Source organism: Plasmodium gaboni, chromosome 13 (genome assembly GCF_001602025.1).
Source record: "Plasmodium gaboni strain SY75 chromosome 13, whole genome shotgun sequence".
Lineage (NCBI taxonomy): Eukaryota > Apicomplexa > Aconoidasida > Haemosporida > Plasmodiidae > Plasmodium > Plasmodium gaboni.
In genome coordinates this window covers 410,337-438,043 of record NC_031493.1, presented here as the reverse complement: position 1 = coordinate 438,043, position 27,707 = coordinate 410,337, and the positions used below count along the sequence as shown (strand labels likewise).

The 27,707-nt window shown below is 19.4% G+C and overlaps 8 protein-coding genes across 8 annotated transcripts in view; 5 read left to right on the top strand and 3 right to left on the bottom strand.

Annotated features, from left to right (window-relative positions):
• Nucleotides 1–117: 117 nt before the first annotated feature.
• PGSY75_1312800 (hypothetical protein) lies at nt 118–7,827 on the top strand (the record flags this gene model as incomplete). The annotated part of the gene is made up of 2 exons (XM_018787192.1): nt 118–182; nt 867–7,827. The coding sequence occupies 2 exons, from the start codon at nt 118–120 to the stop codon at nt 7,825–7,827; spliced, it is 7,026 nt and encodes a 2,341-aa protein (XP_018639934.1).
• Nucleotides 7,828–10,446: 2,619 nt separating this feature from the next.
• PGSY75_1312700 (putative protein, unknown function) lies at nt 10,447–12,000 on the top strand (the record flags this gene model as incomplete). The annotated part of the gene is made up of 1 exon (XM_018787191.1): nt 10,447–12,000. The coding sequence occupies one exon, from the start codon at nt 10,447–10,449 to the stop codon at nt 11,998–12,000; it is 1,554 nt and encodes a 517-aa protein (XP_018639933.1).
• A 962-nt stretch (nt 12,001–12,962) lies between these two features.
• Nucleotides 12,963–14,252, bottom strand: PGSY75_1312600 (putative 2-oxoisovalerate dehydrogenase subunit alpha, mitochondrial; the record flags this gene model as incomplete). Its single annotated transcript, XM_018787190.1, has 1 exon — nt 12,963–14,252. The coding sequence occupies one exon, from the start codon at nt 14,250–14,252 to the stop codon at nt 12,963–12,965; it is 1,290 nt and encodes a 429-aa protein (XP_018639932.1).
• Nucleotides 14,253–17,063: 2,811 nt separating this feature from the next.
• Nucleotides 17,064–17,261, top strand: PGSY75_1312500 (hypothetical protein; the record flags this gene model as incomplete). The annotated part of the gene is made up of 1 exon (XM_018787189.1): nt 17,064–17,261. One exon carries the CDS (start codon nt 17,064–17,066, stop codon nt 17,259–17,261), a length of 198 nt encoding a protein of 65 aa, XP_018639931.1.
• Nucleotides 17,262–19,587: 2,326 nt separating this feature from the next.
• On the bottom strand, nt 19,588–22,956 carry PGSY75_1312400 (putative translation initiation factor IF-2; the record flags this gene model as incomplete). The annotated part of the gene is made up of 1 exon (XM_018787188.1): nt 19,588–22,956. The coding sequence occupies one exon, from the start codon at nt 22,954–22,956 to the stop codon at nt 19,588–19,590; it is 3,369 nt and encodes a 1,122-aa protein (XP_018639930.1).
• A 663-nt stretch (nt 22,957–23,619) lies between these two features.
• On the top strand, nt 23,620–24,462 carry PGSY75_1312300 (putative mitochondrial ribosomal protein S35 precursor; the record flags this gene model as incomplete). Its single annotated transcript, XM_018787187.1, has 1 exon — nt 23,620–24,462. One exon carries the CDS (start codon nt 23,620–23,622, stop codon nt 24,460–24,462), a length of 843 nt encoding a protein of 280 aa, XP_018639929.1.
• A 195-nt stretch (nt 24,463–24,657) lies between these two features.
• Nucleotides 24,658–25,955, bottom strand: PGSY75_1312200 (hypothetical protein; the record flags this gene model as incomplete). Its single annotated transcript, XM_018787186.1, has 3 exons — nt 24,658–24,735; nt 24,968–25,049; nt 25,234–25,955. The coding sequence occupies 3 exons, from the start codon at nt 25,953–25,955 to the stop codon at nt 24,658–24,660; spliced, it is 882 nt and encodes a 293-aa protein (XP_018639928.1).
• Nucleotides 25,956–26,664: 709 nt separating this feature from the next.
• PGSY75_1312100 (hypothetical protein) overlaps nt 26,665–27,707 on the top strand; it is a gene marked incomplete at both ends in the record, with an annotated part of 4,270 nt that continues 3,227 nt past the window's right edge. The window contains 2 exons of the mRNA XM_018787185.1: nt 26,665–26,934; nt 27,272–27,707. The exon at nt 27,272–27,707 is cut by the window's right edge and continues 3,227 nt beyond it. Coding sequence (XP_018639927.1) covers nt 26,665–26,934; nt 27,272–27,707 — 706 coding nt within the window. The remainder of the gene's footprint in view (nt 26,935–27,271) is intronic.

Below are 27,707 nucleotides of genomic sequence, written 5' to 3'. Positions count from 1 at the left end.
TAATTGTAAGATTATAAAGTGATAAGTGTATTATATATTTATATAATACCAAACTAATCAAATATTTTTTCGTCATTATTCTTTTTTATTTATTCTTTATAATAAAGATAAATAACCATGAGTTTTTTATTAGCATTAAACGAGTCGAAGAAAAGTGCAGAAGGCTCTGTCGCAAGTGATATGTAAGTATATATATATATATATATATAATAATAATAATAATTATTATATTATTGTATGTATGTATATATATTTAAAATATGTATATATATGTTTTATATTTGTATATATGTACATATTTTTTATTTATATGTCTATATATATTTCATTCAAATACATTGAATTTCATGAACTTAATTATCATTGTCTTTTATGAATAATGGAAATATTATTATTTTATTTTTTTTTATTATTTATTTATTTATTTATTTTTTTTTTCATCAAGATTGTTATATATTAAAATGAAAAGAAATTAATAATTTTATGACGTTTTTATTATAACATATTTTATTGAAGTATGTATTTGTATAATGATATATTAAATTATATAATATAGATAAGGATAATATTAGGTTTTTTTGTATATTCCTTATATATGAATATATACGAATTAATTCTTCTCTTTATCTATATTAAAAAATATTCATATAATATATATATATATATATATATATATATATATACAATACATGTACGTATGTGTTTTTTTTTTTTTTTATTATTTTTTTTGTTTTTTGTGGACACACGTATGTGGTTATATTTTTCCCTATAATTACCATAACAATATATATATATATATATATATATAACTACACATATATTTTATTTTATTTTAATTTTTTTTTTTTTTTTTCTCGTTCTTGTAGTACCGAAAAAGTATTTGAGAAAGAAATTCATGAAATGAATAGTTTGAATATGATCATGCACATTGAAGGCTTAAGGGACAAATCCTTTGGTGATGAAAAGGAGAAAAAAGAAGAAAATAAAATAAAGATGAAAAATACAGATAATAAAGAAAAAGAAGAGAACGGTGAAGAAGACGAAGAAAAGAGTGGTTCTATTAAGAACAGTTTTATGAAGATATTTCAAAAGAAGAAAAAAAAAAAAAAAAAAAAAACTAAGAAAATAAAAGAACGTAATATAAATAATATATATGATTCTAATTGTTTATTAACTAATCCTGATAATGTAGACCCAGATAAATATTATCTTTCATTCAATGAGTTGAAGAAAGAAAATAATGATAATGAAGAAAATTATTCTTCAAATGACAAACAAAAAAATATAGATGATTCTAAAGATATAGTTCAAACTAAAGAGAGTATGAATAAAGAACAAATAAAAGATAATGTGAAAAGAAAAAAAAAAAAGATAAAACTTTCATCTTATGGTACGAATTCAATGGAAAATGTAAAAATCAAAAATAATGATTCAAATGAGATTAATAATATGGACGAAACAAATAATACCATATATAAAGAAAAACAATCAAATGATTCAAAGGATAAGAAAATGAAATCAAAAAGGTTTAAAAATTTAAAGAAAAAAATAACGTCACCAAAATTTACAATGTCAACAAAAGATAAAAATAAAAAGAGTCGGAATATGAATGAAAATAATTTTAATTTTGATCCTGATGATGATTTAAAAAAAGAAATTGAAAAGATAAAGATTGATATTGAAAGAATAAAAAATAAAGGAAATATAAAAAGAATGTATGATGATTTAAAATATATTTTATTATTTCAAAATGAAATTGTTAATATAATAATAGAAGATATACGAAAAAATAAAGTACGAACAAAATATGAAATGCTTGAAGATAGTACTGTAAAAGATGATGTCAATAAAGTTATATTAAATCATATTACATTTGATCTATTAAAATTTAAATATATTAATACAAAATTAAAAGAATTAATTTTGTGTGTATATGATACAAAAAAATTTAATGGCTTAGTAAAAAAAATTGTAAATAATAAAGCTCAAGAAATGAGGGAAATTGTACACAAAAATGGAGAATTATCAATTGCCAAATCTATGTTATCCTTTTTATATAAACAATTAAAATACTGTATTGAAGATGAAATACAATGTTATTATAATGAAGTAAAAAAATTAAATGATGATATTCATAATATAAAAAGGAATGTTATGAATATAATTTTTAAGTCAATTAATGATGTATGTACCATTCCAGATCCTTATCAAATATATGATATTGGTGATAAAATTAATAGGAAAAAAGGTACAAAAGAAAATGATAATTTAAATGATATTAAAGATGATGAACAAGTTATATATGAGAAGAATATTGGGGAATATGAAAGAAAACAACAAATGATATGTCCAGATTACAGTAGTGATTTAAATTTATTTTTTTCTCTCTATGACAATATACATGTAGAAAGGAAAAAGTATATAAAAAATAAAACAGTAATGTTTAAAAATTATTGTGCCGATGGTGATAATGATGATTCTCATAATAATAATAAATTTAATAATAATGTTAATAATATTTATGGTAATATGAAAAATATAAAATCGTCAACATATGGTGGTAATAATAATATGTCAGATAAACATGCTCAGTTTGTAACATCTTCAAAAAATATTAATGAAACGTACATACCTACGCATGTGAATAAATCCATTCGTTCAGTAGTATCACAAAATTATTTAGCTCCTTATAATATGTTCCAGAATCGACACAAGACAGATGATGTTATATATGGTGATAGAAATAGCCATTATTATATAAATAAGAATTATGAAAAAGCATCTAATATTAGTAATAACATTCCTTTAAATGTTAAGTTCATAAAAAAAAATGCTAATAATCCTCGACATACAGTTTCTAATATGAAAATGAAAAAGGAACAATATTTGGATGATTTGAAAAATTATTATTGCAATATAAATATTCCATGGATTGGTATGACATGTACGAATCCTTCAAACAGTAGGAGTAAAAGTTTTTTAAGAAGAAAAAGTAGTAATAAAAAAAAAGAGAAGGTAAATGATGTTTTCGTATTTCACAGTGCACCAGATAATGATATAAATCATACAAATGATACAAATGATATAAATGATATAAATGATATAAATGATATAAATAATATAAATGATATAAATGATATAAATAATATAAATAATATTGACAATAATAATATATTTGAATATGTGGACTATCATGATAGTGATATGTATAATAAGAATGTATATCCAAATAATGATGTTTATAGTAATTATCAACATGACTCAATTTATGTTCCATATCCGAATGAACTATTTAATAGGGATCATATTATGTATAATAACGATAATATGATGCATGATCAAAATTTTGTATATAATTATGATTATAAAATTCATGATATGCAAAGAAATAATTATCCACAAAATTATGTGAACAATAATTATATGAGAAATCAAATGAAAAATAGTTATATTGATAAGGATATGTTGGATGGAAGTTTTAATAAAATGTCTCATATAATAAATTATAAAGATGAATACAGCAATGATTATTCTAATTATAAAAATTATAACTTGGGAGAAAGTCATAATAATTCATTACATATGTATAATAATATGAATGATAATGTATATAGTGAAAGATATACAAAACCGTCCAATGTTCCTTCAGTAACATTTTTAAAAAATGAAGTTAATATAAGGAATAAAGATGATAAAAACAAATATAGTGGTTTTGAAATTATTTCAAGCAAAGAAGATATAAAGAAATTAGAGAATTTATTAAATGATAAATGGGGAAGTTTTAAATTATTTGAGAAATGGATTAAAGACAGTTCTAAATGGCAATGGATTGATTTAAAACTTCAAAAAGAATTTATAAATAGTAATATAGAATTAGAAAAATTAAAGGAAGAAAAGACAAAATATTTAGAAAAATGTATAAATAATAAAATAAAAGAATTATGGTGTGGTCGTATGAAAGGATTAATGAATTTAAAGATATGTAATATGGAAAGGAAAATATTAAAACGTTTCTCAAATTATTATATTAATCAAGATATCTATGATGTTGTTCTTGATTTTGAGAGGAATTCTATGTGTTATCAAGATTTGTATGCAAAGTTTTTAAATATTGAAGTATATAGTAAAAAAGTTGATTTCATTAATAAATATAGTGAATATAATGAACAATTATATGCTGGAGGTGATTATATATATAATTATAATAATAATAAAGATAAAAAAAACAAAGTAAATGATGAAAGTAATAAAATTAGTCAAAAGAAAAAAGGATATGTACAATCATTAATTTATAGTTTTAATAAAAAATCACAGAAAAGTATTAATAATAAGAATAATACTCAAATACAAAAAGGAAAAAAATATAATAGTATTATGAAGGATCATACTACTTCAGTACAATATAAAAATGATAATATATATAATATTATGGATATAACAAATAATAGAGCAAATGCAGTGATTAATAAAATAGAAGCCATAAATAATAAAGCGGACATAAATAATAACAAAAAAGAAACACCTGCTAACCTTATAGAAAATACAAATAAAAAGAGTAACCTTGGGGATAATAATCGTATAGATGAAGATACTACAAAAAAAGATCAAACTTTTGATAAGCAAAAGAAAGACCAAAAAGAACAAAAGAAAGAACCAAAACAACCAGAACAAAAGAAAGAACAAAAAGAAGAACAAAAAGAAGAACAAAAAAAAGAACAAATGAAAGAACAAAAAAAAGAACAAATGAAAGAACAAAAAAAAGAACAAATGAAAAAACAAAAAAATATATATAGTAATGGTCAATTGAATAATATGACACATATAGGTAATTTTTCAATTAAAAAAAATAGATCACATTTTGATATCAGTCTACAAGATTCTGGTGGTATGTTCAATTCAAAGAAAAATTCGTTTAATGATAGCTTCTCTTTATTTAGAAGTGAATGTAATAAAAGAATTTCGGATTTTTCTTTATCAAGCCTAAAAATAAAGACAAGAGATATTAATAATGAAGAAGATATTTCATTTGATTTTTCAAAAATAGATGAAGCGGAAGGAGAAGAATATGAGGAAGATGATGGTGATAATAACGATGATGAAAATATAGAGAAAACAAAACGTACAAAAAGTAATTTAAGTACGTTTCGTAGACTATTTAATTTGAAAAGGAAGAAAAAGGATAAAGAAGAAAAACCTAAAAAATCAGACGTCTTTCCTTCGGAATCCTTTTTATCATATTTTAAAAGACAACCTTCAAGTGATAATCCTAATAATAGTACCATAGACAAAAAAGAAAATATTCATAATTTAGATATAGATAATAATATAGAAGATGATAATAATAAAAGTAGTGTTATATTGTTAAATAATAAATCATTATCAGTAGAAGGATATATATATGATAATGAAAGCATAATTATAGAAAAAGAAGTAGGGGAACATTTACATATAGAAAATATGGAAGATAAACATATTTCATTAGATGATATAAATAATGAAGAAATATATGATAGTCATAGTAAATCATCTATTAATCATAACATATACTTAAATGATATAAATAAAATAAATCAAATAATGGAACAAAAAGAACAAAAGAATTATGCACATAACAAGGATTTAATCAAAGTTGTAAAGAATAAACCAATTAAGGCAGATGATAAGAATAAGATAAAAGAAAAGAATAATAAAACTAGTGAGCAAGTTAATGATATGAATGAATCATATTCATTTTTAAATAGTAGTAATAGTTCTTATGAGGAAAATGATAAAAGAGAATATAAGCAGAGTAAGGAGATGTCGAATATTCATGACAAAGGTGACAATAAGGGTAATGATAAAAATGAACATAATGGTGATTATAAAAGTAATACAGATAGTAAAAATAAGAATAATCTTAAAAGTAATAATAAAAGTGATTCTAAAATTACTGATAAAAGTGATCCAAAAAATAGTAGTAAAAGTAATATTACAAATGACAAGACTGAAAGTAAGGAAAATAATAAACATTATTATAATAAACAAAGTTCTAGCCATCGTAGTCAGAAATCACAAAGTATTATAGAGGACGAACTGAAGAAACACAAATTTGAAGACCATGTTGTAAACATAAGAAGGAAATTAAGCAAAGAAAAAATAATAGATGATAACATTGATGAAGGATCAATAAAAAATACTAGTAGGAAAAAGGAAAATTCTTTATCAAAGTCAGATATATCATATCATAGTAAGCAGGAGGGAAATAAATACGAAAGGTATTCCAATCTAAGTTTCTTTAAAAAAACTGATAAAGATAATAAAATAAATAAGTTTTTTAAGAATTTAGGAAGATTTAGTTTTACAGCTTCTAAGAAAAAAGATAATAAAAGTTTAGAAGGAATTTATACAAATGATATAATATTATATAGTTTTAGTGATGAATCCGATATAGAAGAGGGGAATAAAAAAAAAAATGAAAAAATGTATAATAATGATTCAGAAAAAATATACTCGAAAAGTTTTGTATTGAATAATTATGCTGGTAAGAAAGATGACGTTAGTAACATAAATACAAGTGAACAGGTTGATAATCTGTATTCTTACATAAATAAATTGAAGAAGAAAAAGGGTAGCGCGGAGTTGGATAAGACTCAAAATGATCAATCTGTAATGAAAGATAATGGAAAGGAAGTTGAAGTGAAAAAGGGAAATGAAAAGGATGATGAAGATGAAGATGACGATGATGAAGAAGATGAGGATGAAGATGACGATGATGATGAAGAAGATGATGATGAAGATGATGACTATAATAATAATGGTAACAACACAAGAATTAATTCCAAAAAAGAAGATAGTATCACTTCACAAAATAATTATAAACATTCAAATAGTAATAATCTTCAAGATAAAGATGAAAAGAAAGATAGAAAAAACTTTCCAGAAAATGATAATATTACTAATAATAATTATTCAAATGATATGAATCAATATGAACAAAATAAATATAATAGTGCAAATATATTATCCCCTAGATTTGGTTACAGCACATCTAATAATGATGTTTTTAAAAAAGTTGACAAATTATCTGAGAGTAATTCAAGTGAAGATGAAAATTCTGAATATAGTGTAAAGGAAAATAAAAATAGTAAAAAAGATAAAGGTGAAGAAAATAAGGGGAAAGTACAGTTTTTTAAGGAACAGAAGAATGATTCAGATAATATAATGGATAAAAAAGATAAGAAAAAAAGAGAGAATAAAAAAGAGATAAAAGAAGAAACGACAAAAAATAAAAGTTCCAGAATCTCATCAAATTCATCATTATTTGATAATACAAATAGAGACATGAATATAATTGATAAGCATAAAAGTTCTGATAATGAGTGTGATGATGATGATGATGATAAAGTAGTAATAAAATTATCTAATAATAAAGTAGATAATAGGGAAATTTCGAGTTTTCATAATAATAATTCTGATCATGAAAATAATAAGAATACAAAAGGTGGAATATCAAAAAGTTTTATAGAAGACAAAAAAAGTACATCTATATTTTCAAAAAAAAGTAAAATGAGGGAAGAAAACTCATCTAATTCTGTTGAAATTATAAGATTGTCAAGCTTTAAATCTAGAAAGGATATGAACACAAAAAAGATAGGTGGTAATAGTGACAAGGATGATTCCTTATCAAATGATAATATTTCAAATGGTTATTTATCAGACACACAAAAAAAAGAAGATTATTCATATTATAATTATGTTCAATCGATTCTACCTTTTGGTATGTTAGGTAATAAAGGATCAGGTGATTCATATTCAAGTAATAGTATGAATGAAGACGATAAAGCATGAAAATACAAATTCTTGGAAGATAAAATGAATTGAAATAAAATGAAATTGTGATATTTTTGTGATTTTAGTGTCTATAATTTATTGCTTCATATAATAATTTTTTTTTTTTTTTTTTTGTATTATAATGCTTATATAAAATTAATAGTTCTAATAAATTGTTTGCACATATATATATATATGTATCTATGTATGTATGTATGTATGTATGTGTGCCTTTTAGTAATTATTTATAATTCTATATTTCCTTTTGTTTTTTTAAACGTATAATTTTTATTACAGATGGAGAAAAGGAAGGAATTGTATTTTTTATTTATTTTTATTTTTTTAATTTTTTTTTAGTTTTGTATTGTCTATTTTTATTCATTTCTTTTGTCCTTGTAATTTTTTGTTATTTTTAACATGAACATTTTATATTTATAAGAAAAAAATTATATATAAGTGTCATCATTATATTATAATATTATTTGTTTCATATGAATGAGCAATAAGAGAAATATGAAAGTTAAATAATATTTTTTTTTTCATTTTATTTATGAATAATCATTATATAGACATATCATATATACTTTATGTAAAAATGTTAAGTATACATCTACAGATCTATATGTATAATAAAACAGTATATAAAATTTACAAATTTTTTTTCTTTAAATGATAAATACTTTATATAGAATTTGTTATATTATTTATCATATGAACACAAATAATAATTCATAATTACTTATTTAAATTAGTTATAATGCGTGAGTGCCACTTATACATTTATATAATATCATTCTTATGAAATAAAATGTTTTTTATATTTCTTATTACATACACACATATATGACACATTACACCTTATGAATATTATATTGTATATATTTAATATATATATATATATATTATTAAGTCAATTTTACTCAAACTCGCTTAAATTGAATAAAAAAAAAAAAAAAAAAAAAAAAAAAAAGCTACCTTATTAGAATTAATTCAAAGAAATGATTACATAATTAAATATATATTAACAATATAAATATATATATTTATTATATCAAAGAGATGTCATTTATAAAACACATATATATAATATATAATATAATTAATTTGTAAAATGAAGGCGCTTTTATATTTATATTTTATTTTTAACTAAAAGGTTATTATTATTATATTATAAGCACATATATATTTAAATACTATTAGAATATGAGTTTTTCCATATATATGCATGCAGGGTTTAATATTATAATTACTATAATATATATAAATATAATATATCAATTTTTCAAATATTATATATATATATTATATATTTTTTCTAAATATACATCTTTATATAATTTTTGTGTAAAATCTAAAAGAATAAAATAATAATATATAAAAAAAGGTAATATAATTATAGATATTACTTATGCGTTAATATAAAAAAAAAAATATATATATGTATATATATATTTTACATATATATTAATATAACATATTAGGTTTTAGTTCAATATGATTTGGTAAAATAATAATGCAAGTAAAAATCCCCCAAAAGTGCTTATTAGAAAAAATAAATCTCAAAAGAATAGAAAGAGGTGCTACATTATATTATTTATATATAACTCTATATGAGCTTAAATAAATACACTTCTGTTGCTTGTGTTCCATAATATATTAATATATATAATATGATATTTAATAAATATATATATATATTTATAAGGATGAAATCATATAATTAATAGGGTAATATATAATATACACTAATTCATTTATCATAATTCTAAAAACACCACACTATTATAATATGGTTTTATATTATGTTATATATATATATATATATATATAATATTAATTATATATTTTTCTTCTTCTTTTTCTTTTTGGTTTCTTTTATTAAATATATATTAAGTATAATGCATGCTAAGATAATATTAATAATATTATTATTATTATATATATATATATATATATATATATATATATATATAATATGCATATATAATTTTATAATAATATATATTATATACAATATAATTATATATTTACATTTTCTACATAGTATGAAAATTCTTCCTAATACATTAAAAAACAAAACAAAATATGATACTGTGTTGATGTGCAATATATAATTTATTAGATGTACATCTTAATAAAAGTAGTATGATAAATATTATTCACATTTACTATTATAAATATTTTTCATATATTTGGATTATTAGATAATATATATAAATTTTTTTTTTATCATTTACTTATATTATAATGTAAGCTCTTCTTTAATATTATAATTATAAATGAAAGAAAAAAAAAAAAAAAAAAGAAAAGAAAAACATGTTTATTTTTAAAATATCTCCTTTTTTTTTTTTTTCCTTTTTTTTCTCCACATATTTTAGATTCATTATAGTATCATCTAATAATTAATAAAAAATAGAAAAAAAATTTAGATTTATGATAAAGAGATATATATATTAAAATTTTTTGAAATTAATATTTATATTATATATACTATATTTACACATAAGTTATTAGTAACTTATATATATATATATATTAAAAAAAATAAGGTGTAGATCCCTTATAGCCATATGTGTATATACACACACATATAATATATATATATATATATAAATATATATATTTATATATATAATAATGAAATTAAAAATTATATATAATATATCAATATATTTTTTTGTAAATATAATATTATATAAAAATGATAATTTAGCATGTGGACATTATGTAAATAATAATAATATCATTACAAAAGATAATGAAGCGGATAATGATAACGATGAATTAATAATAGATAACTCAAAAAAGCCCAATAATGAAAATACACCAATTAATATGAATTTTCTTCATGATCTGGAAAATGTGAGTATATCTAAGGTTTTTAATTTTGATGAAAATTTTCATCATGATATATCAGAAGAGGTAGAAAATACATCAGAAGAAGGTCAAGAATTTAAAAAAATGTTAAACTATATATGTAATATACCTAATGAAATAATAAATACAAAAAACAAAGTTATTGAATATATAGGTGAAAAATTAAATAAAATTAAATTATATGTTTTTCCCTTTAAAAAAAACAAAGACCAAGAAATAAAGGAAAATGATATATTAAATGAAGTAGGGGAGACCGATATAGAAATTGAGCGAACTGAAGAATTAATGAATTCTCCTGATATTGATATAAATGAGGAACTACTATTAAAACGTTATAATGAGATAAAAGGTAATAATGATAAAAATGATAATATAGATAATAATGATAATATTGACAATAATGATAATATTGACAATAATGATAATATTGACAATAATGATAATAATGATAAAAATGACAAAAGTGGTATGATGCCTCATATGATTAATGATAATGTGAGAACAAATAACGTTTCTCCAAAAAAAAGAAAAAAAAAAAATTATAAGCATAGGAATGATAATAACAATGAACATGAAAATTCAACAGATTTAAAAAATACAAATTTAATAGATAGTAAAAATAAAGATTTATTTATAGGAAATTCTGATTTCTTTTGTCATTTAAATAAAAATAATGATGATCCAATAAATATAAAAAATTTAGTCATGTGGCCAATATCCAGTAGGACAATGAATAATCAAAATGATCTTTCACAATTGGAAGAAGAAGAAGATGAAGGATATTCTACTACTAAATTTTTAAGAGCACATGATGTACTTTTAAGTGTTGATGATCATTTTCCTGTAGATGATTTAAATAACCTGAAAAGATTTTTATTATACTTTAAAGAAATATCACGAAGATTAACAATTACTAAAAAGAATTATAAAAATATTTATGATGTAAGTAAACATCTTAAAGCTTTTAAATATGTAGAAAATATACGTTTTACTTGTGTTACAAATACATATGCAGAATGTTTATTAAATTTTATTTATGCTCTTGATTATATAAAATATAATGTACCATTATATTATAATAAGTCTTATTATATTTTAAGAAAAATATCATTAGAAATTATGAAAGAAATTGAAAAACTTACTATGCTACTAGTAAGACTAAAACACGAAAAATTATATACCAAATGTAATATGTATTATAAGCAATATATAGAATTAGAATCTAATGTAAAAAATATGATTCTAGAAAAGGTTAATGAATTTCAAAGTATTCTAATACGTGAATACTTGAGTTTTCAAAAAAAACTCAATTAAAAAAAAAAAAAAAAAAAATTAATTAAATTAAGAAAATTAAAACGGTAAAATTGGGAAAATAGAAATCAGTCCTTACTTGAAATATTATATATATAAACATTTACACATTTTATTTCTTCTATACCAATTTTATCCTTAATTTATCTTCATTTTTAAATTTAACAAATTTTTTTTTTTTTTTTTTTTTTTTATTGTTTATTTTTTGTGATTAAATTTATTTATACATTATATATATATATATATATATATATATATATTTATATTTATATTTATATTTATTTATTTATTTATTGATTTATAAAAAAAAAAATATATATTTGTTTTATTATTTAAAATTGTCTTATTTTGTTTATTTTTTTAAAAAAGAAAAATTTTTTTAAATACTATTTTTAATAAAATTAATACATAAAATAATTTATATATATATGCCACGCATATATATATATATATATATATATATATATATATATAAAATAATTAAGATATATTATTGTGTCATTATAAATATATAATGAGCTAAAATAATATCCTCTCTTTATATAGGGGGTTATATAATTTTACACCATAATAAAATGAATAAAAACAATTATATTTGTTAATTTTGGTATGTCATATATAATTTTTATTTATCTCTCTTTTTTTTTTTTTTTTTTTTTTTTTATGGTTAATATGATTTTCTAACAAATGTGAATTTGCAAAAAGTTTAAATTGAAGAGCACTACAAATTATTTTTTCTTTATATGCACTAAGTAAAAAAAAAAAAAAAAAAAAAAAAAAAATAAGACAGGTGATAATTTATCATCGTTTATAGAATTTGTTTTCCAGTAACACGTAATATTCCCACTTTATTACTGTATGCGCTTATAAAAATAAATTTATATATATGTTTATATATATATATATATATATTTTAATTTATTTACTTATGCTCATTTGCACATATGCATTTAACATTTATAAGATCATGCTTCAAATTTTGTTGTATCATAATTATGTTTATTTTCTTTGAAAAATTGCTCAAAGTTTTCTCTTTGTTCTTTAAGATTCCAATCTTCTTCATGATATACATCTTCAAACAACCCACCGACAATATTATATCTTTTAACACTTTCATATTTTTTTAATTCTTTTAATACTTTTTCTTTGACACTTTTTCGGTGTTCTTGATCTTCTTTTTCACTATATAAGTTTTTATTCTTTAGATATAAAAAGATTCTACTAATTGGGTGTACTCCTTCTTGTCTCCATGCTTCATTTTCTTCTTTTGGTCTATACAAACTAGAATCATCAGAAGTACTATGATGACCATATCTGTAAGACATGAATTCAATAAAAACTGGTTTGGATTCTTGAATACAAATTTCTCTTAATTTTTTGGTAGCTAGATAACTCGCGAATAAATCATTTCCATCAACTCTTATAGATTCTATTCCTAGTGCTAATGCTCTTGGTGCAATACCATCACCTCTATATTGATCTTTAATAGATGTGGATATAGCATACAAGTTGTTTTTGCATACAAACATGGTTTGTGATTGTCTTACAGAAGCAAAATTTAGAGCAGCATAAAAATCTCCTTCTGATGAAGAACCATCACCACAATAAGTAACAGCAACAGCTTTTTGATTTTTTAGTTTTAATGCATATCCACAACCAGCAGCATGAGATAATTGAGATCCTAATGGTGTAGTAATAGTATGAATATTTAAATCTTTTTTAGTATAGCATATGCACATTTGTCTACCTTTACCTTCATCATATTTTGTACCGAATAATTGATTTAATATATCAGTGTAAGTAAAACCTCTTGATAATAAAACACCTGTTTCTCTATATTGACAATATAAATGATCATCGACACTTAATGCTTTACCCATACCAAATTGTAAACCTTCTTCTCCCTCATTAACTATATAAAATGATATTCTACCTTGTCTTTGTATTCCATAAAATATTTCATCCCATATAGAAAATTCAACCATATCTTTGTAAACTTTTAATACTTCTTCATCTTTAAATGGCGCTTCATGACCGTCTAATAAATTTCCATTTGTATCCAATATTCTATAAATAGGCATTTTTATAACTTCATTTACAGTTTTTAATTCGGTAGAAAATTCTGAGTGAACTAACCCGTCACTGTAAATTTTGTATCCAGAAAAATTACATTTCTTATTTAAATTTAATAAATTTGTTCTGTTAAATAACTTTGTGCTACTCCTTTGTAAGTATTTCTGAAAAATATTTTTCATTTTCAAAAAAAAAAAAAAAAAATTTTTAAATTTAATTTAAATTAAAAAAATATATAAAAATAAATATATATATATTTATTTATTTGTATGCTTTTAATTTATAAACATTTTAATTATATACTTTTTTCAAATTTAATTTTAAAACACATTTACATTTGAATTAATATTTTATATCATATTGAAAAATACCATATAAGCAAAAACATTTGTCAACATATATATATATATATATATATATATATATATATATATATATATATATTTTAATATAATTTTACATCTCAAATAAAATTTATTATATTTATTATATTTGTGCAAAATGAATATAAGAAAATATGGAAAACATGAAAAAAAAAAAATTTACATATTTATCAAATACAATACAAATTTTTTATTAATTTTATTTTATTCTTTTTTAAAAAATATATATATATATATGTGTGTATAAAAAATATTGTATAATGAAATATTATATGTATATATTTTTTTTTCATTTTTTAAGTATATACTTATTTTTTCCATGTTAAATATATAAAAAGTCTTAATTTACATCCAGTTGACGTATACATATATATGAATATATATATACAAGTGTATAAAAATATTAATTCTTCTTATTTTTTTAATATGTATTATAAAAAAAATAAAATAAATAATTTAATATTTCTACAAGGAAAAAAAAAAAAAAAAAAAAAAAAAAAAAGGAAAGAAACAATGGAAAATAATTTGTATATATTTCCACGTTTTCACTTTATTCTCTATATATATAATTTTTTATTGTATTCCAAAATGTTGTAATGCTTTTGTTAGGTGTATGACAAAAAATATTTTATTTTATAAAAGTTAAAATTAATATATCCTTATATATATATATATATATATATATATATACTAATTTAGGAAAAATATATTTTATTTTTATTAGTTTTTAAATAGAGAAAAAATAACCTTTAATTATTGCTACACATACGTGTATGCAAATATATATATAATGGAAAATTTAAAAGAATTATAAAAATATAATTGTGCGAAATAATATATTTTCTTAAAAAATAAATGAATAACCAAAATTTTATGAAAATATCGTTATTTTGTTGTAATTTTGTTTAAAATGAAATATATGGAAACATGTATAATATATTGCTATAGTTAAATACGACTTATTAGATAAGATATATATATATCCATTTATAGGATTATACTATACCAATAAAATAAATAGAATAAAAAAAAAAAACTCTTATAAAATTATTTATTTAATATATTCTTAATTAATATGTTATACTCTTTTTGTATTTTTTAAATTACTCTTAATATAAGGAAGAAAATATTTAATATATCATTATATATACTCCTCTAAAAATATCAATGCAATAAATTTTATACATAATTTTAATTTATATATGTATGAGTAAGCTCAAATGTGTAAGAGTTGAACATTATATTATATTTTATTAATTTTTTATTCATATTATATATTCATTTATTTAATTCTATATATTATATTTTTTTTAAACTGTAATTATTTTAAAAGCACAGTACATATATATATTTTCATATTTATTTTTCATATATGAAATGTAACTATAGTATATTATGTGTTTTAAATATATATATAGAGAACTAATAAATTTACTTAATTTCATTATGTAACATATATGTACTTGATATATAGTATTCTATATAACACATAAGATATAAAAATTAATTAAATGAATGGGGAAAAAAAAAAAAAAAAAAAAAAAAAAAGCAGAAAGAATGAAAAAAAAAATCATGGTTTTATAAATATGCTTTCTCATTTATAATCCTGTTTTTCTTGTTTAATTTAATTTACAAGTGTCTTTAATAATTTTGTACTCATTTTGAAAAATCAACAGCTATTTTTCTAGCTAAATGTTAACAAGGTTTATATGCATGCAAACATAACCATAAAAAATTAAAAAAAAATATAATAATAATAATAAATAAAACAAAATAAAAAAAAAAAACAAAAAAAAATAAAATTAAATAAAACAAAATACCCTATAAATTATATAATTTTATAAAAAAGATAAAATTATTTACTTAAATAAAAAAAAATTTTAATTCAAGAACAAAGACAAACTCTTTTATACTTTAAATATTTATATATAATATTACTTATATATATATATATATTTATTTTATATATTTTTTTATGTATAAAAACTTGCACATTTCTTTTTTTTTTTTATAAGTTTACTATTCATTTTAAGATCATAAATTACTTTATTCAAATTAAAACATTAATTAAAACCATAGTTATATTTAAAAAAAAAAAAAAAAAAAAAAAAAAACCAGGTTTGTTAAAAATAGAAGATGTATTTATATAAAATACACATATATATATTATCTACATATGTATCTTGAATTTATAAATATATATTTATAAATTTTTCATTCAAATATTATATGCTTCTTCAAAAAAACACCATAAAAAAATTAAAAAAATTGCAATGTTATAATATATAATATTTCTTTTTATTATTTTTTTTACATTTTTTGAATTATATAAATAATAATAATTATATTATTATAAAATTTTTCTATTTTCAATAATAATAATTTTTTTGTGTCTTATAAAATTTTATATATTTTTTCAACTTACAGGAATTATTGACTTTTAAATTAAAGATTTAAGAAATACGATTCTTTATTATATATATTTTATTTTTAGGTAAGAAAAAGGAATATATGAATGTGAAAAAAAATTACATATATTAATAAATGTCAATATTAAAATATGTATGCATTAATATTTATTTATAAATACTTCTTTTATATCAGGAAAGAATGGAAACGATAATAGCTCCAGTAATTACATTACAACAAGCCCCTGTCGTTTATACAACGACATATAGAGTTGTACCACAAACAGTTGTATACACCTTTCCAAATAATATCCCTGTAGTTAAAAATATACATGTGGTTCCTACACAACAATTATGTCTTAGTTACGCCTATAGTTCACCAGTTACTGTAATAATATAATTTTTCAATAAAGAAGATAATAGAATGAAATAAAAATAAAATGAATATTATTTTACGTATTTTATATATATTCAACGAGATATTGATTTCTGAAATAGTTAATAATCATATAAAGAAAAAAATTTCTTTCTACATATGGGATTATTGAGAACAAAAGAGAGATCATATATACACAAGATGAATTTACTTATAAATCAATTCTTAATTTTATTTTAATATCTTATATTTAAATCAAACTATTTATATCTATATTTGTAATATTTATGTAGAATTTTTAAAAGTTTACTATTTTTTTTTTTTTTTCTTTTAATGTTTCTTTTTTAAATACGTTCATTCTAAATATAATACATTATGTCTATAATGTATATATAATATTTAATTCCATTTATTTATTGAATTTATTATCATACATATTTGAGTACCTTTGTTTTTTCAATTAATAAATAATTATTAAGAATTTTTTTTGGTTAAAATTTTTTTTTTTTTGGTTATAATTTATATATATATATATTATATATGTAATAAAATTGATGTAATAAAATCCTTAAAGAACTTATGCATATTTATTTCACTTTTTGTCTACACTAAAATTTTATGGTATTCTTATTTATTATATATATATATATATATATATATATATATAAGAAAAACATAATTCATGTTATATACATAATATATTTTTATGTATATATAAGATATCCAAAATAAAATTAAATAATAAAAAAAAATATATGTATATTTGCTTTTATACAAGAGGTTATACCTACATAATATTTTATGATTTTTATTTCATACATTAGTATTATACTTTTTATATATAACAATTTAAATTTTAAGAACAATATCAGTGATTCAATGTTTTTTTAAAAATATGAATATTGTAACATATATAAATATTGAATTTAAATGTCACGTGAACTGCAATTTTTTATAAGATAAAATAATATTAAACATTAATCATATAGCAATGTTAAAATAAAAAAAAAAAAAACAAAAAAAAAAAAACATGAAAAAAAAGCTAGACAGCTATTTGAAAATAAAAAGTTCAATTACAATTTGAAATTTAGCTAAAAAAAAAAAAAAAAAATTACCTTTGTAAAAAAAATAATTCGTCCTTTCTATATAATTATTTTATTTTTTAAATATTAAGAATACATAAATAGCTACATTCATGGCGATTCATTAATTTATAACTGTCTCCATATATATATATATATATTTTATTAGTAATTATATCTAAAAATTGATGGCTATTTAAAAAAATTATTAAGAATATAATTTTAAAAGGATAAATATTTTTTTTTTATTTTCCATGTTTATTTAAAATAAAAAAAATAAAATTAAATATATATATTTTTTATATTTCCATAACTAGTTTTTTTCTTTTATTACTTTTTATATATAAAATAATAAAAGAAATATATGTTTATATACTTGAGATATTTTTTTTAAGACATTTGATTTTTCAATTACTTGAATGCTATTTTATTTTATTTTGTAGAACATTTGATTATATAACATACACCTTTATTCACCTTTTTTCTTATATTTTTCTTTGTTTGTTTTTTGCAAGATGTCTATATTATATATTCCAAATTCAATGCCCTTATATAAGACAGGTGAATCAATATCTGTCTCTCCTCCACAATATGTATTTGTGGTTCCCATCGTAGCAACAAGAACAGTTTTTAGTTCACCATCACAAATGAATCTTTCAACTGTTGTTTTTTCTAGTCCAAATCAAAGCACAACTATTATTGTATGATATATGAAGTAATATATTAAAAGGTAAAAAAAAAAAAATAAATAAATAACAAGGGAATTATTAATATGAAGTTATACACCAAGGAAGAGATTACTAACATTTCAGATCAAAATATTTATATTCAAGAAGACAGTGGATTCTTTTTATTTTTTTCCATATTTTTTCGTATCATGTATATAAAATGTCAAAATAAAATATACAATAAAAATAATTCTTTTTTTTTTTTTATTCTTTTAAACATATTATATAAATGCTTATATATTTAAAAAAATTTTTTTTCCGTATATTTATTAAAGATTTAGATGGGTAAATATAATTGATTTTTTGTTTTTTTTTATTAATTACTTATAATTCATTATATATTAAAAACTAAAACAATTTAAATTAAAAATGAAATGTTTGTAAATTTATATATATATGAACATATTTATAAGAAAAAAATTTTAATGAAATTGAAGGGAATATTTTAATATTTATTTATGAGATTAACAAAAAAAACAAAAAAAAAAATAAAATAAAATAATAATATATGTAAAGAAATACATGGCACATATATCATTTCTACATTCCTTCCTGTGTTCGTTCCTTCTTAAGACTCCTTACATACATATTGTGAGCAATCAATGCTTTAATGTTAGTAATTCGTTTAACAATATCATCTATTAAATCTGTAAAAACATCAAATTGTTTAATTACAATATTTGAGAGGACTGCTTGTTTTACCGAATCAGGTAATACGTTAACCTGGAAAGCATAAATACAACAATATCCAAAATGACTTTCTACTTCTGCATGTACAACATCATTTGGTGTAATTGGTCCTATACCACCATGTACAACAGATATTTTCACATTATATTTGTTTTGCAAATTTTCAAATTCATCAAGAAAGATATCGAATATACCAACATAATTGGTTCTTATTATTATAGGTATAACTGGACAATTTTTTTTGGGTAAATTGAATTTATCATCTGTATGTGTCTCATTATCATTTTGATCACTTTCATTAACATCTGTATGATATTTCTTTTTTTTATTTGGTTCATCATATAAATAAGCATTAATTTGTTCTTCTGTTAACTTTTCTTCTCCTAGAAGATTTCTTTTGATCATTTCATTTTTTAATATCATTTGTTTTTCATAAAAAATTTGTCTTTGTTTTTCTATTTCTCTTTGTTTTGTTTTATTTCTCCATGTTTCCATAAGTTCATCATTTCTTTGTAATACTTTTTTTGCCCATGTTTCCTCGCTTTCTTCATAATACCAAGGTGCACTTAAATCATTATTTTGGTTATTTTTATAATTATAATTATCATCATTATTATGATTAGATCCTTTTGTCACATTTTCCTTAAATAATGATTTCTTATTTATCTCATATATATTTTTACTATATTTATTTTTTCTACCTCTTGATGGAATTGTAGCTTCCACGTTGTACGATTCCACCTTTTCATTATATAAATTAGAATATGTAGTATTCTCCTCATTATTTATATTATTTATATTTACTTGTACTTCTTTTGTTTCATTATTATATTGGCCATTATGTTGGTCTTTTATAATGTGATTTTTATTTTTATGTGATGGTTCCGAATTATTTTGAGGACATATTTTATACCCTTTTTTATTATCATTAATTTGTTTATTATCATATATAATATCACCTTCTTTTTCCATATTAAAATTAATTTTGTTTGTACACATTGAAATCGTTTCTCCTTTCATTTGTTCCTTTTGTTGACACGTTTGTATATCACTAACATTAGTTTGGTTCGAATTATTTAAGGAAGAAAATTGTGTATTCTTTGAAACATGCATTTCTTCTTCTTTGGACGTTTTTAAAAATGAATATGTATTATCATGAGGTATTACAATACAATCATCATATTTATCATTCGATAAGACATTTTGAATTTTTTTTATTTTTTCCACATTTGATTTATAATTTTCATTTTCATTTTCTTCTTCTAATTCTATTTCGATATAATTATCTTGTTCTTTTTTTAATTGAGTATTACTTTTGTGAAATTCTTCATACGTTATATCATTAAATATTGGTTCATTTTCAACACCAAATTCTTCAATAGCTTTTCTTTTATCTGACATTTCTAATCTATTTTCATAAATATCTTCTGCATGAAATTCATTTTTTTTCATATCATTTTCCCAAGAAACAGATATTTCTTTTCCACTTACTTGTAAGGTCGATAATTTTTCTACCATAAGTCTATACTGACATAATCTAAAAGCATTATTTTGTGGTAGAGTAAAAATAAGATCATCTGTTGTTGCATTTCCATATTTTCTTATCCCTGTTATTTGTATAGCCATACCAACAGAAGCATAAGTACAACTTTCTTTAAAGTTTGTATTAAATTTATACATTTTCTGAATTCTTCCATATGCCGATCCACATATAAAATAATTCCCTTCAATAAAGAATCCGTTTCTTATAATAACATTAAGAATAGTTCCTTTACTCGAATTCTTACTGATATCAACTACCATACCCATACCAAATGGATATGTATCTAAAGCTAATAAAAAATCAGATTTTCTGATATATTTTTTCAAAAGGTTGGAGTTATCATGTGTAGGATTATTTTTATTTAAATGTATATTATTATTATTATCATCTAAATGGTTAATATTAATATCATCCTCATTTTGTCGAATAAGAAAGTTTTTTTTCATCGACTCATATGCTACATTATTATCAATATTATTAGAATTAATATTATGGTCATTTATATTATTGTAAGGCAAATTCATATGTTGAGATAAAAAAAATATCCTATTAATTAATTTGTGTATATTATAACCTGTTAAAGACGATATAGTAATGGCTTTATCAATTTCATTTGAAAAATTGTGTTTTAATATTTGTTCATCATACATTTTTCGACATTGGTTTTTTAATTCAGCTTTTACTACAGATTCATTCGATCCATATATATCTGCTTTGTTTAAAACAAAAATAACTGGAATGTCGAATTTATCTGCATATTTTATAGCTTCTTCTGTTTGTATTTCCGCACCTACTTCTAAAGATATTAATATAATCAATATATCCGAAAGGAATGCAGCTCTTCCTCTAAATATTTGAAAAACTTTATGACCAGGTGTATCTAAAAAAGTAAATTTAAAAGGTGGATATTCAAAATGTATAGGTTTAATATTTTGTGTGATACATCCAGCTTCATTTAAAGCTAAATTATTATTTGTTATTTTATCTAAAAGTGTTGTTTTCCCATGATTTATATGTCCTATAACAGATATGACTGTATAATAATTTTTTTTCTTTTCATCATTTATTTTTTTATTATTAGTATATATATTAGATGAAATATATTTATCATTTATAAGTAATGATGACATATCATTATTTATATTACAATTTTTTGTTTCATTTTTTAAACCACGATTATTAAAATTTTTTAATTCATTACTATTTTTTTTTTGATTATTCTGAGATATGAAATAAAATTCATCATAGTATTTTTTTTCTTCTATATAAGTATTTTTATATATATCTAAAAGGTTCATTTGTTCATGATGATATTTATCTTCTTCACAATTTAATTCAACTTGAATGAGCTTGGGTTTATATTTAAAAATTTTACTAACATATGCAGCAGTACTATATGGTATAATAACATTCCTTTTGTTTACTGTTTGAAAAACTCTATCTTCTGAGTCTTTCCATCTATATACATTACCACATTTATAAACATTAGCAGCTTTAAAACATGTTTCATAATTTATATTTAACATTATGCGTAATTCATGTACTGTTATATATGGAGGTAATAATATTATTGGAGATTTTTGTTTTCTACCTTTTATCAACTTTTCTCTAAAAACCCTTCTACCAACAGGTATATATTTCCCTTTGTATAATAGCCTGCTACAAAAATTGAACATTCTTTTTATTCTTTTAAATTGAGGTTCATATCATATTTTAACTGGATACATACTAAATGGAAAAAATGAAATGCATAAAAAAAAATATATGTATATAAAAAATAAAATATATATATATATATATATATATATATATATATTTTATTTTTTATTTATTCTGTTCTTTTATTTTTTTTCTTTTTTCCTATATCCTATATTTATAATATTTCCTATTTTTTTTTTTTTTTTTTTTTTTTTTTTCATCAATGTTTAAATGTAGGCTAATTCCTTATGGCTCGTATGTGAAATATTCAAATACACACGAAAAATGTATATTTTATGTACAATATAAAAAAAATATATAACATATAATATATATATATATATATATATAAGATATATTGACATATGTATGTATTATTATATATTAAATTATTCTAAAGGATTTATTTATATATCTAAACAAAATTGATATTATTTCTCCCTTTTATTGGGCATTATAATTATATAATTTACCAAAATGTGACATAATGGGAATATATAAAATTCAGATATCATTAATTAAATAAATATCATTATACAAAAATAAAAAGAATTTATTTATATATTTAATATGTATCAGATATCATTAATTAAATAAATATCATTATACAAAAATAAAAAGAATTTATTTATATATTTAATATGTATACTGTGAAAAATGTTAACATTGTTAAAACTCAGCTTTGGAATTTTCAATGGATAAAATATTGTGAAATTAAAATAAATAAAATTGATAATTCTAGTTATTATAATAAACAGAATATTTTTTCTTTCCATACATTTAGCAGATATAATATTAATAATGAAATATATAAAGATATGGATGTAAAAAACAAGTATTATATGTTTAATCAAATTAGAAATAAAAAGAATAGGAAAAAAAGAGAAAGGGTTACTTTAAATGAAGAACAAAAAAATACAAAATTAAAATTACCAATTATAAGATTAGAAGATAGAACTACAGTATGTGAAACACCAAGTGTTATTAGTAAAAATATTAAAAAAGAGATTTTGAAAGTTTGTGTGGGAAAAGATAGAACAAGAAGACATTTTAAATTTAGAAATAAATATCGTATTCGAAAATTATTAAGTCTTACACATGATAAAGAAAATATAAAACAAAAAAATCCAAGTGCATTTATAACACCATTAACCAAATTACAACATGAATCAACATTACCACGTACATTAGATCATGATAGATTTACATTTCCACACACCTTTCAATATTCAATAATTTGGCATGGCTCTTCAATTGTTGATAATGAAGAAAATAATATATGTTATTTTACAGCTAATATAAAAGATTTATCCTTATCATCAAAAGAGAAAAAGAAATTTATTCAAGTCTTAGGTGATGAGAGAGTAGATTTAAAAAGCCAATTAGTTTGTTTAGAGAGTAATTTTTTTAATACATATAATCATAATGCTGCATATTTGGGTGACGCCCTACAGCTTCTAATGAACAAAATTAAAACATTGTAACAAATTAAAAGTAGAAGAAAAAAAAAAAAGAAAAAACAAGTAACAAATAAAAAAAAGAAAAGAAAAAGTAAATGAATAAATTAAAAACAAAAATAGGTAAAAAAAAAAAATAATAATTAACAAACAGAAATGTATAATAATAAATAATATATTAATTCAACATATAATTAATTTTATTCAGACACATTTATAGTATTAAAAGAGTCTGTATTGTATATATTGATTAAACGTTTCATTAGAATATTTTAATTGATCAAAATTATTTTTCATCATCTGCAAAAAGTAAGAAGAAAAAAAAAAAATAATAACAGTCACATATATTATTTATTTTTTTATTTTTTTATTTTTTTATTTTTTTATTTTTTTATTTTATTTTATTCAATTTTTTTTTTTTTTTTTTGTTAAAATGTAACCAAAACATATGCAAAAAAATAATATATATATTATACATATATATATATATATATATATATATTTTATATATGTATATTTTTTTTTCTCAAACCCTTAATTCGTCATCCGTAATTTTCATTATGGGTACTTGTTTTGCAATTAAATCGAGTATTTTTGTGTGCTTAATTTTTACACTATAAATAGGTAGAAAAAAAAATATATGTTTGCTTTTTCTAAGATTAAAGTCTATATATTGAAAATATTATTGTGGGTAGTATGTAACACATAAGTATATAGATAAACATAAATATAAAAATATATATATAAATACATATATATATATATATATATATATGTACACATCTCATTTTCACTTACTTGCTATACGATGTTAAAGTTTTTATCATCATTTTAGATGAAATTTTTATATCTGCATTAAATGCCGCGATTATATATAAAGATGCTATTTTAAATATTTCTATATTTTTATGATTTATTTTTGCATAGGATCCTATTATATGAACATAAGATATAAAAGTATTTTTTAATTCTTTTTTTGTAAGATTGTTTATATTATCCTTTTCTTGTTCATACAATTTAATAATTTGGTCTGCAATTTTGTTCATAAAAATTGTATTGACTTTATTAAAATAGGTATATGACAAACATATAATAGATAAATCATGAATAGAATATTTATCAATTGTAGAAAGTATTATATCAATACTGTTATCATATATTTTGCTATCATTAATTTTTATTTGTTTAAAATAATTTATTATACATGATAATTCTTTAGGGGTTAAATCATGTTGTAAATCATAAAATTTTTTTTCTATTAATCTCCATACATATAAATCATGTATTTGATAAGTTAATGTTTTATGTGTTAATTTGAATAATGAATTTCCAGTATTACAATTTTCTATAGATTTATACAATTCGGAAAGATAATTATTCAATCCTTTCTCATGTATTTTATTATATGATGTGTAACTAATCCATTTTTTAATTATAAAGTAATGATTATAAGTTACAAATATGTCAAACCTTTTACAATTATGCCTCTTAAAAATTTTCATAAAAAGAGAGAAAAGCATGTTTTTTTTTTTTTTTTTTTTAAAGGTACATTTCATAAAAACACTGATATTATATTAATCAAATTACATCATTAGGAGAAAATATTGGATAAATAAAATACATTAATATAAAAAAAAAATTATATATAAATAAAAACATATATATATATATATATATATATATATAATAATTCACAAAGTTAAAAAATAAAAAAAGAGAAAATTATTATTTATATTATACAGTGGTATATCACTATTTAAAAATAAGGAAATTATTAAATATATATATTTCTTAAAATTTTTTTTTTTTTTTTTTTTTTATATTGCATTAAAATATATATGGAAATGAACCGGAAATGGGAAGAATATGTGCTTAAAAAAAAAAAAAAAATAAATAAATAAATAATTAATTAAATATTCTTTCTTGTATATATTAAAATACACAACAATATACACATATATAATATATATATATATTTATTAGATTTTTTTAATATATTTATTTTTTCTTAAACTTGTTTTAATATATAAATACAAAACTATTTGTTATATTTATTAGGTGTGTATTCACTTAACGTTTAACAGTAATTATATTCATAACATTTACATATTATATTTATTTTAATTTTTTTTTTTTTTTTTTTTTGTAATTAATATGATACATTCTTTTTTATAGTTCAGAAATATACACGTTTATTTACATATGTATATTAATAAATAAATAACCAAAATGGATATCAACTTATATATTCATAGTATTGAAATAGAATTTATAACAAATAACAAGAGAATATATAATAATGAAGAGGAAGACAATGAAAATGATAATATTGTTTATTGTTTAAATATCAAAGTGGAAGATCATTTAGAGGAAAACAATTCAAAAGAAAACTTTTATGAAACTCCTTGGTATATGTGTGTAAAAATGGGAGATAAGGAAGTATGTATGATGTCATATGAAATGAACATAACTCATATATTCAATTTATTAGAAAATAATGTAAGTATTTTAAAAGAAATAAATAATAAAAAAATATATTACATAAATATAAATATATATATATATATATATAATATTTATTTATTCATTCATATTGTATGTTTAAATTTTTTATTATATGTATGATATGTCCATATTTATACAATTATATAATTCTTACATTTTATTCGATTGGTATATTTCATATTATCATATTATATCATTCCATTTATCAATCCATTTCTTTTTTTTTTTTTTTTTTTTTTTTTTTTTTTTTTTTTTTTTTTTTTTTTTTTTTTTTTTTTTTTTTTTTTTTTTTTTTTTTTTTTTTTTTTTTTTTTTTTTTTTTTTTTGTTAGGAAATTCTTACCTTATATATTTTAAGAAAGAATCTGAAAAATGATAAAATAGAAGTTCTTCATAGAAACGAATTACACATTAAAGATAAAAAATATTATGACAATGAAAATTCAATAAGTTTTGATAATGATAATATAAAAGGGAAAATAAAATTATATTTAAAAAATGCTATTGTATATAATCATTTATTAAAAAAAATTCAGTCTGAGGAATTTTTAAAAAATGACTTTTCATGGAAAAGTGAAATAGATAGTATCAAAAATATGAACAAAAAAATATTATTTGATGATATAAAAACAAGTGATAATATAAAAACAAGTGATGATATAAAAACAAGTGATGATATAAAAACAAGTGATGATATAAAAACAAATAATCTTATAAAATCAAATAATCTTATAAAATCAAATAATCTTATAAATTCCAATGATGATA